Source organism: Ixodes scapularis, unplaced genomic scaffold (assembly GCF_016920785.2).
Source record: "Ixodes scapularis isolate PalLabHiFi unplaced genomic scaffold, ASM1692078v2 ptg000247l_1___fragment_3__unscaffolded, whole genome shotgun sequence".
Classification (NCBI taxonomy): domain Eukaryota; kingdom Metazoa; phylum Arthropoda; class Arachnida; order Ixodida; family Ixodidae; genus Ixodes; species Ixodes scapularis.
In genome coordinates this window covers 1,665,190-1,681,493 of record NW_024609948.1, presented here as the reverse complement: position 1 = coordinate 1,681,493, position 16,304 = coordinate 1,665,190, and the positions used below count along the sequence as shown (strand labels likewise).

The window sequence follows — 16,304 nt, the reverse complement described above, 5'->3', positions numbered from 1 at the left end:
CAGTTGTTGCAACAGTGAAGAACCTATATTTTTATCACTTTTGGGGAAATAGAATTTGTGTGTCATGTAACCTGAAGTGGGGAGGGAGCACTGTAGGACTGCAAGGAAGGGCACTGGGAGAGGGAAAGAAGGGAAAACAGGGACACTGAATTGGTGTCACATGGCCAAGGGGGGGGGGGGGGGGGGGCAGAAGGAGGGGAAGGGAGAGCACCCTAGGAGAAGGGGGAAGAGATGGAAATAGGAAGGAGGAGGGAGAAGGAGGAGAGGGAAGGGAGGAGAAAAATGGGGAGAGGGAATTTGTGTGACATATGGCCTATATTTCCCTGCGAAATTTAGCATGGAAACTGAATTTTTTTGTAGGTCATGCGGTGTCAGGTCAAGTGACGTTGATTTTCCCCGCTAAATTCAGCGGAGAAGCTCGATTGGTGTTTAGGTAAAGTGACATCCATTTTTTCGGCCCTCATCGAGCCCACGTGCTCGATGGGGGCCGAAGTTGTCGAGTGCATGCAGAAGGTAGAGCTTTTCCGCAGATCCTGTATTTCAACAGGCTACAAGATTGTGCAATAAGATTTGTGCAAAAGATTGCAGATGTGACTAATCTACAGTCGTGCAGAAACTAAATTGCTCTGAGCGAACGAGCGTTTCTTTTCTGAGGAGTGCTTTCCTGCCGGTTTTCCTTCATACTAGCGCTGACATCAGGACTCGTCCATGTGAAACAGACAAGGGGGGAGCCCATCAATGCAAAGAAACCGCTGTTATCATCCGCATCTTCTCAGCATGGTCTGATTGAAAGGGGAGAACACACACTTGATTGGAGCTATTTAGTTTCTGCGTGACTGTACACTCACAGTTTCCACAAATGAATAAAAGCGCCCATATTGCTCCGTTCAATAAACAAAGCTTTCCTGCGTGTTTTTGTTGGATTTTTGTGTCTGTCCTGGATAGCTTTTTCAACTTACACTATTTAAGAGCTTTCACCATGAAGCACCAAAATAAAAGCAGTCAACAATCATTCCAAAAGAAGAGCAAAGTCGCAGGAGCACAGGAGGTACTCACGAATGCAGTTGGGGAAGTTGTAGAATCCCGGGGCACATTGGTCGCAGCGTGGGCCCCCGTACTGGGGCTTGCACAGGCACTGGCCCGTCTGGTTGCTGCACACCTCCTCCGTAGTGCCCGTCGGGTCGCACGAACACACTGTACGGACACCGGGCATGCACCATTGTCAGGACACGCCATTTTTTTAAAAGTTTACTAGGTTTGTTCAATCTATACCTACGCCTCCCGCACCAGCTGCACTCGATGCACGTTGTCGTGTTCGATTTACGAGTGCAGCGTATCTGAAAGCGTTTGCTGGCCCAGGCGAAAGTCGGCCCACCAGCAGCTGGATAACGAAACTGGTCTTTGCTGTTCCATCCAGTTCCATCATCCAACTGCAGGTGGGCCGATTTTCAACCGGGGAGCTACAGTGCCCCGCGATTTTCTGCACCGCGTTACAGTTTTCCACACCACCGTAGGCCGATGCACGTAAGTCGAACGAATCCACCACACTCCCAGAAATCATTTTGAACTGCGTGGATAGGACCTACCGTATTTATTCGAATATAGGTCGACCTTTTTTTTTTTCGGAAATGTTGTCAAAAATTAAGGGTCGACCTATAATCGTGACCAAAGAATTTCGACCTAATTCGCAACCAAAATTTGAAACCCTACCGAGGGTATGGAGCTATCAATCACCTAGCCGTTGTCGCGGTAGAGCCGCGCGGCTTCTTGTTTCAAAAAGCTTTTGATGCACAAAAAGAACCGAACAGCAGCAGCCGACAGTCCGTGACCGCCCGCTACGGCTCTCGCGCACATTCCTCGGGCATCGAGTTTCGCCATCACGCCTGTAGCGTTCCCCTCGCTGGGCAAGGGGGAAGGCGAGAGAGAGGAACGCGATGCGCCATGCACTTTACCCTCCTATGCGCTCCATTCCTCTCTCCCTCGCAAACGCGCAAAAAAAAAAAAAAAAAACCACCGGAGGTATTTTAGTTGTTTTTTTTTTCGGCGGGTCGCGTGTTGCTCAAGGGGCTCGCAGCGTTGCTCGTGTCTTTGTGTTTGATCTTTCGTCGCTCGCCCGTCTCCACCTTCTTTTGTTTCTTCTTGTTGTCATTTATTTTACAACGGTGTCAGTGAGGTATTGTTGCCAATTTGCGAGGATGTCTACCAAGCTGACGAAGCTTTTTTGACATCGCCCTGTGATTTAGCTGAGAGTGCTGTAAATAAAGGTTTGTTTCTTTTGCCCTAACTTTCCCCTGTTCCTTAAAAAAAAAAGAAAGGTCGACCTATATTTGAATTATTTTTTTTTATTCTCGGTGGGCTCAATAAATAGGGGTCGACCTATTTTCGAGTAAATACAGTAAGTGACAAACTGACGATTGCTCATTTACGACAATGATTTATCGACGCACCAAGCAATACATCCATTTCCTCAACTTTGTTCGTCGTTACTTCTGCGTTCACTTGATGAAGCATTCAATCGACCGACTTGTACGTCAATCGGGCAACCATTCGATCGACCGAGACAACATAAAGCAAAAATGAGCAGACTCACGTTTGCAGGTGGGGTAGTCGTAGAAGCCCACTTGGCAGTGGAGGCACTGACGGCCGCCGTAGCTGTTCCGGCAGGTGCACTGCCCGCTCTCCGCGTCGCACGAAGCGCCTAGGGACGCCGACGGGTGGCAGTCACAGGCTGCAAAAGGACAACCGCCAAATAAAGAACCCATGGAACACTCGAGTCCCTTTGTTGACTGAAGCTACAGTGCCTGGAATAAGTGTTTGACTGGCGCGTTTAGCGTCCCATTCCACTCATGCATCAAAAGCGGTACCGAACCGGCAACTGACAGCATCGCAGGAACTGGCATACCATCATGCTGCGTTGCTATCCCAGCTGTTAGTCCTAGAAATTTATTATTTATTTATTTATTTAGGAATACTGCAGGCCAATTGCGGCCCAAGCAGGATTGGGGGTTACAAAAGTGGAGTCAAAAAAGTGCAACACCAGGTAATCCGTAAAATGGGAGAGGGGAACAGGGGAAAATTATGCAAAAATTTAAATAAAGCATATGTAATAGCTCACAACAAAGTTGGGAGGGGTGGCGGTAGTGGGGAACAGGAAAATGAAACACAATGCAAAGAGTTACACATCAAACAAATGCTCAATCGACTCCAAAACATTGTCAGATATAAATAGGTGATGAGGTAGGTTGTTCCATTCTGTTATGGTTCTGGGAAAGAAGGAGTATTTAATGCAGGCGGGAAAGGGGACAGGATGCGAGGACCATTGTCGTCATCGCGTCCCATCTCAAGTCCGTTTTTGTTTGCGTGGACCGTCTTGCTGCAGAGTGAACTGCAGCGGAAGAGGATTCTGCTGCCCCACCCTCCGCTCCCACACCACGGCAAAGCCCACAGCCGGCAACAACATGGCACTTCTACCACCACATTACACGAGAATTGGGGAACCACATTCCAGGACGCGGTAAACGCACCAGTCGGAGGCCCGTTCCAGGCCCCATATCAAAACTAACTGAAGTGTTCAGTGATATTAAATCATGAGGGTACAGTCGAGTCCACTTATAACGATACCGTTTACAACAATATATCGGTTATAACGATGAACAACGATAGCACCGTCCACTTTTATATGCTTTCAATGGTAAAATAAACCGCTTATTACGATGCTCCAGGGCTGCGATATCGGATATAGCGATTAATTCTGGTTACAGCATGCGCCGAAAATGCCAGCCACCGCCGGCTCTCCGCGGCAAGCTGTGCCCCGCGACACGCATCCCTTCCACCCCTCAGAAAATGAGTCGACTGCGCCGCTTGCTAGGAAGGAAGCAAGAGGAGGAGCAGCTTTCCTTCCGAACTCCCCTCCCGGAGACGCCGCTTTGGCCTTGTCCGCGCACCCGGTCGCACCACACGCGCACTCGGCGCACTGGCGCCACTCGCTCGCTCACTCGACTGTTGTGTGCTCGCTGCTTAGATTATCTTTCTCCGACTTCGTTTTACATTTCACTGCGGACGGGGCGTCGTGGCCGATCTGTCTGCGGCGCATTCTACGCAAGATCGGGTCTGGACGACTTCCTTCATGCAGACGATGTTGTGGAAACGTCCGAGTGCCTCAGTGATGAGGCAATCGTCGCGCGTGTACATGCTGCTGACAACGGTGAGACCGACGACTCCGACGACGTGGTTGAGGAGCCTACCCAGGTACTGTCATCGCAGGAGGCCCAGCGGATAATACAGTCCCTCAGGGACTTTGTTTTCGCGAAGGACCTCCTGCTAAGCTACGTGGAGCACCTAGATGCTCTAGAAAAAGATGTGCGCCAGCTTCGCGTGAAGCAATCAAAGCTGACAGACTATGGCTTTTCTGCAAACAAGTAGTTGCACTTGCACAACCTTACTTGCCTGCAAATAAAATGTTTTGATCTCTCTTTTGTCTTTTTTTCCTCAACCCGCTTATAACAATTATCGGTTATAACGAAGGTATTTTCTTGGCACTTGGATATCGTTATAAGTGAACTCGACTGTATACTAAACGGCGGGAAGTTAGTGAGCCCCGACAGGCATTTGGTGTTTCTAATAAATTAAGCCAGTACTGCCGCTAATCTGGGGTCTTTTTGGTGCATTACGCGGTGGTTATACAGCAAGTTCTCATTAACTCGAAGTCATAAAAACTAGAAAGAAATTCGAGAGTAGAGCAGTTTCGAGATAAGCGAGGTACCGAATTTTCATTACACTGATAGTGCATTGTGCAAATGGAACCCTTCCAACAATCGCGCCAATTGACTTGGCGCTAACACATGCGGCAGGTGCAGGTGCGGTGGGGAGAACAAAACAAAATGCAACAAAATTAATATTAAAAATCAATAAGAAGAGACAGCAAAACTAAGAAACAAAATGCAAAAAAAAATTGAAAGAATAAAAAAAAAAGATTGAAAGGATAAAGCTGGAAGATAACGCTGAGTGCGAGGGAGACAGAAACAGGGGCACCAACCACCAAGCCATATTAGGGAAAGAAAAAGGCTCAAAGTATACCTAATCACTTCTTATGAGTTGCGAATGCCAAAGCATGCAAGCGGCTTGTCCGCTCCCTTGTTTCGTCTGCTGCATACTTTTCATTGCGGGTCAGCACGCGCTCACCTGGGCGCGCTGACCTTGGACGTTCCGTGTTAACGCTACGCTAACGGACACGCAGCGCCGCGTGAGCGGTCGTTGAAACTGACATGCAGTGGCCAATGGGAGCCTCGTCGACGCACGCCAGCCAATGGGATTGAAGCCGAAAATCCATCAGCTTTATTTCACTCTTTTGGGATTGGAGAATTTTGGTGCCGCTGGCTAGCTTTTCGCATGGTTTCACAGCTGGGAGTTGGCTTCACTTGGAGAAAGGATTTAAGATGCCGTTTGGCGTGGTTTCAAAGCTGATGACGTCAGTTCACTCCATGAGACCCGGTTAATGCTTTCGTATTAAAAGAAAGTGAGACAACAAATGTCCTTGAGGCACATGTTGCTCCACGAAGTGCCTTTGCTGCACCTGCGCACGTTGCCGCACTCATGACACGGACTTTTTTTCTTTTTCTTTGTGCGTTGTTGCACACGTGCGATGATGCACAATTTTTTTCTTTTTTGTGTGTTTGTGGGTTTCCTTCAAGAACCAATGTTTAGGCCACCAGGTCATTATTTGCTGTGCTCTGCCTGTTTTTCTTTTTTTTTTTTTTTTGTAATATTTGTTGTCAGGATTTCGAGATATCCAAGGTGGGTCTGAAACCTTTTTGAGATAAGCAATGAGTAAATGAATTGTGCCTATGTGAGTTCATTTTATGGCTAGGAAATCTTCCAACTTAACCAATATTTCGAGATAGCCGAGTTCGAGCTAACGAGGGATTACCGTACACGAATGCATAACGGTACGATGCTCGGTGCAATCGAACAGGCAGGGCTGGGGAGTGAACCTAAGATTCCTCCACGCACACCAAGGTGCGGCACGTTAACACACTCACTCGGCCACCATTCTCCCGCTGGTGCCATTCATTCTGGTATAGCCAAGAAATAAAGCATGGGCTAGGATGCATGCAGCATAGAAGATGCAAAGATAGCAAAAACTGATAGAGGAATGAGTGACTAGTTAACATGGCTATACATAGATACAAGAGGAGGAAGACCCACAAAAAGGACATGCACGAGGACAGTCCGTGTGTGTCCTCTTTACGTGTCTTCCTCCTCCTGCGTCTCGGGTTTAGTCACATAAAGATGGCAAGCAGCTGTGTCCGAGAAAGTCTCAAGTCTTTTCTCCTTTCTTGGTCAACTGTCATGTTATCACCTTATCCACCTTACTCATTTCGCATTTCCTGAAAACAAGAAAGTGCGATCTGAATGCTCAACGAACGGAGGAAGTTTGCCAGCTTGGTCGCATTTTGATGCAAGCCACAACTTCCTGACGATGACTGCTACAATCTTTGTCACCACGACGCCCAGTTTCAGCCTGGCTACCCACTGTGAATCTAAACACCAATTCATCGTTGCAGCAAGGAACTGTTAAAGTGGTGCTTCGACCTCAAGGTTATTCGCTACATGAGACCTAAGTTGTAAGTCGTTGGCCAATGGCACATCAACATTGTCACGCTGCCCTCTGCGACCCGTAGGCGATTCACGTCTTCCGACTCAACTGAACTAGGTATGCTCGGTAGGACTGTGAAAATCTGCTATTTACGAGACTCTGTATTTTGACCTAGTCTTGTTTAAGCTGTTAATTCAATTTTGTGTTGCATAAAGACGACGAGTCTTTCACAAGAGGGGAGTAATGCCACGTGCAAATAGCCGAGTCAGCAGCGTGATCGACTCACATGCCGCTTACCCCGCCAGCGCATGTCCTTCTTTCTTTTGTTTGCGTAACTGGAATGATGAGACGACTCTAAATTTTTTTTGTTCGAGCTCAGAAACTTCTAGATACCCACGCGCTTACAAAAGTACCTTCGCTTGGCTGCTTGAGGCAGTTGTCCTTTCGACACCATCAAAAGTCTTTGTTAATTTATGTTTCTCAGCACAAGTTCGGCGCATTACACACTGATTTTAAGTTTAATAAAGAAGTATGTTTTTATTCGTGACAATATTTAGATGAATTTTGATAATTCAATCTTCTGATATTTCAAACTAAAGTGTGTGGCTTCCAGGGCCCGTTTGCTCAAGCGCTAACCGCGGCTAAAGTTAACCGCAGTACCTAGGAGAGGGATTTTGAAATCACGTGACTGGCTCGGCAGGAATGCAGGGAAACATGGCGGTGCCCCGGTGAGTGAGCGCCGCTCGCTTTGAAACTAATATGTCGTTGTAGCTGCAATATTGGGCGCGTTAGTCAGCAATGAATGGTGCCAGAGGCTTTCGCTTTGCCTTACCTCATTTAAATCGCAAAGCATGAGCATATGACCTCGCCGCATTTTTTAGATAGTCTTTCGATTCTGGCCATTCTTAAGCCTAAATGAACGCGATAAATGTTAGCATGGCAATGTCTTTGGAAAGTGGATTGCCTTGACTCAATCGGCCGGGTATTAATAGCACACAAAGCAGACAGCGTCCCAATAGACCATATTAGACCTTTCTCTAAATTTCCCAAGCACCGAGGTGCATGCTACAAGTGTAGTTACACGCGTTGCACGTGCTGGCGTCTGAAGTAGTAACTGTTCTAAAGCAAAAAGTCTAAAACAAATTTTGTCTTGCACGTGCGTTGGTCAAATATTTATTATGATTATTTACTTCGAATCTTTTATAAGAGGAAGGCCAGTGCGCGCGGACCGCAGAATTATACTTCCAGCGTTCTTCTCGATGCTTGGGTAATTTAGAAAAAGGTCTATAGGGATGCTGTTTGCTTTTGTGAGCAATCAATACCCGACCGATAGAGTCAAGACAATCCGCTTTCCAAAGATGTTGCTAAGCCGACAATTACCACATTCATTTAGGCTTAGGAATGGCCAGAGTCGAAAGACTATCTAAAAAATGCGGCAAGAGCCTTGCTCATGCTTTGTGATGAAGTGAGGTAAGGCAAAGCGAAAGCCTCCTGCACCATTCGTTGCTGACTAACGCGCCTGGTATTGCAGCTACAACGACATATTAGTTCCAAAGCGTGCGGCGGTCACTCACCGGGGCACCGCCACGCTTCCCCGCATCCCTACCGAGCCAGTCACGTGATTTGAAAATCCCTCTCCTAGGTACTGCGGCTAACTTCAGCCGCGGTTAGCGCTTCGAGCAAACGGGCCCTGGAGTTTGAAATAATGAGAGTCGACTGTAAAACACCATTTTTGCTACCCCAAGTAGCAATTTATTTTAGTGTAATTTCTGGAATCTTTTATTCAGACCGAACACTTCTTTTTCAATAAGCTATCGGCATAAAATTTAGACTATTTTTTATAGCCTAAACGTAGCAAGCGTTCAAAACAAATGCAACCTAGAGCATCAGATACACAGAAAACACAATATTAGCAAATGCTACTTTTATTGAACACATCTGGAGTTTCTGTTGGATACATACAGCGCTGTGAAGAAGTACACCATTCTTATATGAAAATAAGCTTCCCACCAGTGAAATTTCTCAAGTTGGACAGCCTTGTTGTAAGTCAGGCACGTTAAAGAGAACCCTGCCCAAGTTTTCATAGACACTCTTACAAAGTTGTTTCATCCATACAATAGCGACTTCAAGGTATATGTGTAGAAACTTCCCAAAGTGCAAACATTATGTGAAGAAACTGCATTTCAAAGTTGATGTCCTCGCAACCCCCCCTTATCGGTAGCTGCTCTACCGGCAACAATGAAAAGAACTATAGAAAGACCGCTGAGGTCACATAACGTAAGACATGGTGTTCAAGATTCGCCATGGACAGCATTGTTGGTAGTTGGACTTGTTTGTGCTCACTCTTTTACCCAGTCTGTCGATTGACAGCTATTTAGAGTGCATGATAGGACCTATTTGTGCTGTAGACATAAAAACATGTACATGTTGCCCCCCCCCCCCCCTTTGAATCTGGCAGGCGAGACCACTCGAAAATGTTTGAGAGTAGCTGTCTAGAACTGACATGTTCTAACATTCTGATGACACAATTATTCATATTAAAAGGTATGCTTAACCGAAATTCGAAGCTTGCAAAACAACACTGGGGCGGTACGCGGGACGCTGCAAAACCCCCAAAACATCACATACAGCATTATTTCTAACGGATGGCCGTATTTTTGGAAACATGTGGGATTCAACAAGGCCGACGAGACATGTGATGTCGCAATTCTCATTCCCTCTCCTCTAGGCTTCATCCCCTTAAAGGCGGGCGCTCAAAATTTTCTTCAGCGTGGCAGAAATTCCCCCTCTTTTCTTTTTTTCCTCCTCCCCTTTCCTCCTCCATTTTCCTCCTCGCTTTTTTTTTTTTTTTTGGCCTTCTCGCACGAGTGCTAATGGGCTTACCGGCCCCCCGACAAAATCTCTGTATCCCTTCAAGGTTCTCTGCTTCAATCCCAAACATCAGGGATTAGTTAGGCAGCCTGGACATGAGCTCGGAAGGGTTCGGGCTGGCTCGCTTTTCTCCTTTTTTTTTTTCTCTTTTTTTTTTTTCTACTCTTTGTCTGCAGCTCTAAAACACACTCAGATAGTCACACCAACTAGCCCAACAACAAGTTCTTTTACATTCAGATACTTCCGCGTGCGGCCACATACGCTACAACACCGTATACGGTGGTATATTTTTTCTCGAGTGAACGGAACTTGAACATCACAGCAGAAGGAAAAAAAGATGGGTATTTTTATCTGAACTTTGAGCTCTACCCAGAGAGTTGAATATTGGTCGTTCTAACAACGGCACACTGAAGAGTGATTGTATCACTATTGTGTTTTTGTTTTTCTGTTTTTTTACAAAGTAATAATCATGAGTAACTACAAATCAAAGATATTGCAGTCAGAGGGACACAGTCTGACCATTTCTGGGGCATAATATATAGGTTCGCACTACTGGTGTTTTCTAGAGTGACGGCCGCCTCGTTGAAGCTACTAAGAAGAGTAAAAACAAACTTCCATAAAAAGTGAAACGGTTTATGGTATATTTCCTACCTTTGAAAAAAATTTCTTCGTGGCCAAAGGTGCATTTAGTTTCTGTCAACAAATGTAACTGAAAACCCGACAGCCGACCAATATCTTGCGTATCAGCAAAGAGAACGGGAAACACGGAGATTGAACCGCAATATCACAATTTTCTTCACGTAAAATAGTGCAACTAGCAATAGTAGCATATTATGCCATTTATTAAAAGACAGGAGGTATTACGAAGTTTTCATTCTCTTCTGTTCCGATTTGTTCGCTGATTAAGAAATGGAATGCGCAGATAGCCTCTGCAGCCCTTGCATCATAATTGTTCGGGGCTCTGTCAGGGTGGGCGAAGGCCAGCGACCATCTCCAAAAAAAAACCAGGTGTTCGGAAAGTGTACTACCGCAAGTTTTGGGGCTGCTTGGCTAATTTAGGCGTCTGGCGTTGCCCGTCCTAGTTAGAAAAGAAGCGGAACAGCGGCCAGCTCAACGTTGTCACCAAGCGGGAAATCATGCCGAAATGCGTCCTTGAACACGTGCGAGATCTTTACCCGAACCCCAGACGGGATTCGCTACAATTCATCTAAAAAAATAAACTATAAAAAGGGGTAGGTTTAAACGATTTTGCAATTTTTGAATATAGTCATGCGGACTAACTGTCCACAAGTACAGAAATAAATGCAGTACAAAATGCAGAGCTCTATTGTAGTCTTTAGTCCATACTTGTCTTTCGCGCTGTACGCGAATTAAAATAAATTCTGCAATATCTGTAGATTATGCCTGTTATGTTGTCTCTAAAAGAAAAGTAATCAAGCATGATCGGTATCGTGCCACCCAATGGGTGCAAATACAATTTTATGTGGAATTCAACGTCAAAACAGTACTTCCGCGGGAAATAATGCATCCGTCATTCTTCGTCTCCCTGAAGCTATGAACTACCAAATCTCGGCTACAGGACTTTTGGGTCCACAAAATATCACGCTCAGTAGAAAAGTCGCCTTTTGTACCAAGGTACTGGAAATTATTTATTTTTCAAACAGGTCGGGTTGTGATGCGTGTTTGAGTGTAGGACCGTTGGCTGGGCACTGGTTTGCGCCAAGAGTGCAGTGCTTTTTTTCATGCTGCCTGCGACGAGTGTTGAAATTTGAATATAGTAGAAATAAAATCAACTGACGCTCCTAGAATTATTTTAAACTTGCGCTTTCTTCAGGAATTAAGACTTTGATCGTACCTTTTATTCATTGTCGTCTTCGAACAACTTGCCGAGGAGGCCGCGCTGTCCGCGTACGCGGCTTGACAGATAAGTTCGAGAATGCTTTTCACGAATCTTTAAAAACCAAGCATAAAAATGAAAGACGCTTGCAAATCTCTGTAACGCGAAATTAGAGCGCAGCCACTTTACGCCAATGAAACGAACTTTATGTTTTGGGCAGACGTCTTGCGAGAGTTGCAGTATTTTTAATTATGCCTCATAAATTAAATGTTTAGGACTAAGTACCAAACTTTTTTAAATGTATTAAGAACCGAAATGCTAATTGGAAAGTCCTAGAGCTCCTTGAGAAACACCCCAATTAGCTGTTTGCAACGTGATACGACTGCCGTGGCTTCCTTCTGACCTGTAACAAAGCTTATGAAACATGACAAAATACCTTGTGATAAAGCGCCCGCCCCATCATAAACTCAATTTCGAATGTCCAGAAATTTGTTTTTAGAGGCCGGGAAAAAAAAGAGAGATGCATGCAAGGCACGTGCTTCACGCTTTATTTATATCAGAAAAGAACTGCCCTCTGTTTTATATACAGCGTTGATTTTCTTTCTTTTTTTTTCACCTACAAGATATTAGAAAAAAACATGCAAATTAACGTTTTGTGGATGTGAGCTACACGGCCAGGTGAAGATTGGGTTCAAGAAAGAACGCAACAAAAACCGACTGGTTACCTAACATTTGTTAATTAACTTTTTGAATATAAAAGAAAACGGGATAGTTGATTCATAAAGTTGTTGGGCATTATCGAAAGCCACCAAATTGTCCAGTGAAAATTAGCGCCATTGCGATTTGTGTAGGTGAGCTATACGGCCAGGCGAGGATTAGGTTCAATAAAGAACGCAACTAAAACCGATCGATTGCCTAAAATTCGCTAATTAACCTTTTAGTTAGAAAAAAAAAACGACATCGTGTATTTAGAAAGTTGTTGGCCGTAATCGCGAGCCACCAAACCGTCCATCCTTAAAAAGATGTAAAGCGCGTACACTGTTATACGGCGTCTTGATAGGGCGTCGTCCTAATTTGGGCGCGAAAATATAGTTCTGATTTTATGTGGGCTCCATCTCCGCGTGGCACAGCCTAACGCCATGAAGCCAAAACGGCAAATCATGCGCATCGCTGAGACAACGCCACTGTAGAAGGGGCGAGGAGTGCGGCGGCCGAAAAGATTGCGGTAACACGATTCGCGTCCAAATTAGGCTCTTTAGGACGCCGTGAACCATTTCACGTGCACTACATCTCTTTAAAAATGAATGATTTGGTGTTTTTGATGACTACAGATAAGGCACAAACCGAAATTGCGTAACTCGAACGTCTTTTGTAGAAAAATGTCTAGTCGTTAAAAAAAAAAGATCGCCCTGAATAAGCAGGATTGTAAGGCAGTTCTTTACGTCCGGCGACATAAGGCAGTTCTTTACGTCCGGCGACATCATTACGGCATGGAAGGAGACATTGACCACAGATCATACGCTGTGTATGCTCTGTGCATGGTCACTGTTTTTTTTTTTGTTTTGTTTTTTTCGTACGAGAATGAGCAAACATTTGATACCAAATAAAATAGATTTAGCATTCACCAAATTCCACTTGTTTTACTTGATTCAAATCGATATTTGATTTTATTACACTTATCTTGTACCCGCACACGCCTCCTTTATTCCCTAATGAGTTACAAGTGATAATTACATTGTTTTTTTTGTCGTGCGAGGTTATCACAATTTATTATTAACAATCGAAGCTGTGCGATTACGCGGAGGCGGCGCATTTGAAGATATTCAAAATTGTTCTGAATACACAAACAGCCTCAAACGTCTTGCTGTTTGGGTCCTTTCCTACACGTATGACCAATAATAAAGCAAAAACCTTATAGAGGAGACTATCTCTATCAACTCAACGCGCAAACACAATGTGAAGCGTGTCTGCGTACGTTGGAAAAGAGATACCGGAGAGCAAACCATAGCGTCGAATGTCCATGTATCAAAATGTCCGTGCACCGAAATATCCGCGCACCGAAAAGTCCCACACCAAAAAGTCTTTGCAGCAAAAAGTCCGTACACTGAAACGTCCGTGCACCGAAACGTCCGTGCACCGAAACGTCCGCACCGAAATGCCCTACAGCAAAACGCTCCACGCCGAAAACTGCTAGACCCACTACGGATGGGGTCCTCCGTCACCTCTGGCGGTTTACGAACCATAATGATTCAGAACCACTGGTCTATGGAGTGCCATCCCTGATATACAGAAAACGCCGCTCATACTTCCCGTTGTCACCATGAATCCGACAACGAAATATGCCAGATCAGATATTTATATTAAAATTGATACTTTAATGACTACTTCTTTGAGCAGAACGAGGTATTTGTGCTCTCACAACAGCAAAGAATCGTCTTCCAAACCAATGCTAAAAAAGAGCCAATGCAACTCGTTGGGAAGAGCAAGTGCCAAGCTCGCTCAAAACAGTTACTCGGTTGGTTCAGCTCCTTGTCGCAGGTGTGCCGGCTGGCTTCTGGATAATCTTTTCAAATCCTCGAAGCTTTCATTTCCTCCACCCCAAACTTGTAAAAAAACAAAAAAAAACAAACAAGCAGTTAGCAAAAAAAGAAAAAAAAAAACGGAAAACGGCGAGGAGGAAACGAGAGGCTATTTCGTCCTTTCACAGTGGCGAGAAGGAAAGTGAGGGTCGGGTTCCTTCTCTCTGCTTGCGGGCCGGCCTTTAAGCAGGTGAACCGAAGCGGGAATGAAAGAAGCGAGGCCGCTTCCCCTCATTCTAAAGTGTACCAGAAGTATGATGTCACATTTCTTGTTTGATTGTGCCCTTTCCTTTCCAAGAATACGGCCATCCGTTTGCGATATTAATGTATGAGTGATGTTTCGGAGTTTGTAGAGCTCCCATTCAAAGCTTCCGCGACCTTATTTTATGAAATCCAAATTTTGGTCCAGCATCCTTTTAAACAAGCTTTTTCAAATATTAGCATAATGAACATACAATTGGACAACTTGCTAACTCACAACAGCATCCTCCCGATGATGCCGTACAAAGGTTCTGTCACACGCACCAACCGAGGGGATTGCTGCAAGTCCATCCACCCTCAACTTTTAGTCACCTTTGAGCCTGAAGAACTGCTGTATGAGGCCCGTCCAGCCACTGAGCACACAAAGAGAAACACGGGAAATAACACTCAGTGACGAGCAAAGTCTCTGGGCGGGAAGCCCTCCATGACAAATGAGCACTGTTGGGTTACGGCAACGGCGTAATACACAGGTTCTGCTTCTTCGATGCCTTCACCGCTGCGGTGGGTGGTCGTAGCTAGTCGTAGCAGATAGTGTCACGTTTGTTGCTCGTACCAAAACACCAAAGCCGTGTAGTATTCTTGTTGCCGAAGTTCATAAGCCTACGTTCCCGGTTTACACACACTACACAAAGCCAGCCACGAGCAAAGCTAGCTAACCCCGTTTCTGCTTCGGCGACAAGCCGCCAGGGCGGTGACACCGCCGCTGAAACTTCTGCCTCGGCTCTTCAAACCAGGGCCCCTCAGTGCACAAGCATGACACTTGCTAGGCTGCTCTGCCTGTACCAAGTGACACGCGCCCGCATGTTCCCTCTCATAATTCTTCTGACTGTACGTGCCCCGTATTGTACACGGCCATACTGTGCACATGGCGAAAGTTCCCTTTTGAAAGTGCTCCACGGTCGGCTTACAATGCTGCGAACACATAGCACATGACCACTATAGGTGACAACACTTGGGACACTTGCCATCCGTCGTTGTGGCGCAAAGTCGCTTTCTCAGTCGTCCTCACAAGGGGCAAGGAAAGGCAGGCACTGCATAAAAAATCAATACATATTATAACACTGGCTGTGGCAAACTAGTTTCAAAGATGATACAGTCATGTCTTCTTAATATGGACACCTCCGTACTATAAAAAGATTTTTTTCTAAAATGTAAGGTGTTTATATGAGAAAATTAAATTTAAAACAAAAATTGGATAACAAGCATAACCAAACAAACAGTTTATTCAGCTAAAAGATAATGAGATGCGAAGTTTGCTCTATCGCTTTAGAGCCGTTTAACATGTAGCACTACTGTCGTTTACAAGAACAGATACCCAGGCTGTAAAGTGATGATCGGCTGAATAGCAAAAGATGTTGCACTGTATGCACAAGCCGGATGTAATTGACACTTAGCTGCCGGCAGTTAGGATCCTATAATCTTATGATTGCAGACGGGAATTACATCTGGTGCCTACGGCTGGAATAATGTCTCGCTTCGTAATAGAAAAAGCACAAAAAAAAACACAGGATGGAGAAACCGGGTGTCACAAATTCAGGCTTCTCTTCATTTTTTTAAATACTTTTATGATCTTTTTTTTGGACCACTTTAAGTTTTGGTACGGTCAAAAAGGGGGAGTGTGGTGCCACTTTTAATCTCAGTTCGTCCCGTCGTAGTTCCTTTCTAAGTCCCCAACGAATTTGCTCGTTTGCGGAATGGGTTTTTGTTAACGGGCGACGTAGATCATCCCAGGTCACAGTTTGTGGCTTTGACCTCGCGGATGGAGGGGTGCGTATGCTGGCTCGCGTATGGTGCCGATTTGACATGCAGGGGCGCCGCCGGGATACAAAGATGTTTACGCTGGCTAGCACGCTTTTTGAAGGCGGCGGCTTTGCTCAGTCTGCCGCCTGTCGTGTTCTATATATCGGCGATAATTGATGTTTTTGGACTCGTACGGGGGAATGGATGGGCACATATGTTTGGTTGTCTGAAAAATGTAATAGGTTTTGCCATTTGGGTCGTTGCTGTGTAGCTTTGTTTTTCTTGAAAGTTGACTGACCCGAAAGGCGGGGAAACGGGAGGTTGGTCGGTAGACGAGCCTATAAAAGGGGGTTCGGGAACAAAGAAGGTAGTCCAACCCCAGAGCTGGCCGGGTCGCTACTCAACGCGGTTACTCCCTGCA

At 45.4% G+C, this 16,304-nt stretch overlaps 1 protein-coding gene across 1 annotated transcript in view; it reads right to left on the bottom strand.

Annotated features, from left to right (window-relative positions):
- The window catches only part of LOC120847120 (laminin subunit alpha), a gene marked incomplete at its 5' end in the record, with an annotated part of 76,262 nt that extends 61,120 nt beyond the window's left edge, over positions 1 to 15,142 (bottom strand). The window contains 3 exons of the mRNA XM_042287728.1: positions 1,057 to 1,194; positions 2,591 to 2,728; positions 15,109 to 15,142. Coding sequence (XP_042143662.1) covers positions 1,057 to 1,194; positions 2,591 to 2,728; positions 15,109 to 15,142 — 310 coding nt within the window. The remainder of the gene's footprint in view (positions 1 to 1,056; positions 1,195 to 2,590; positions 2,729 to 15,108) is intronic.
- Positions 15,143 to 16,304: the final 1,162 nt, after the last annotated feature.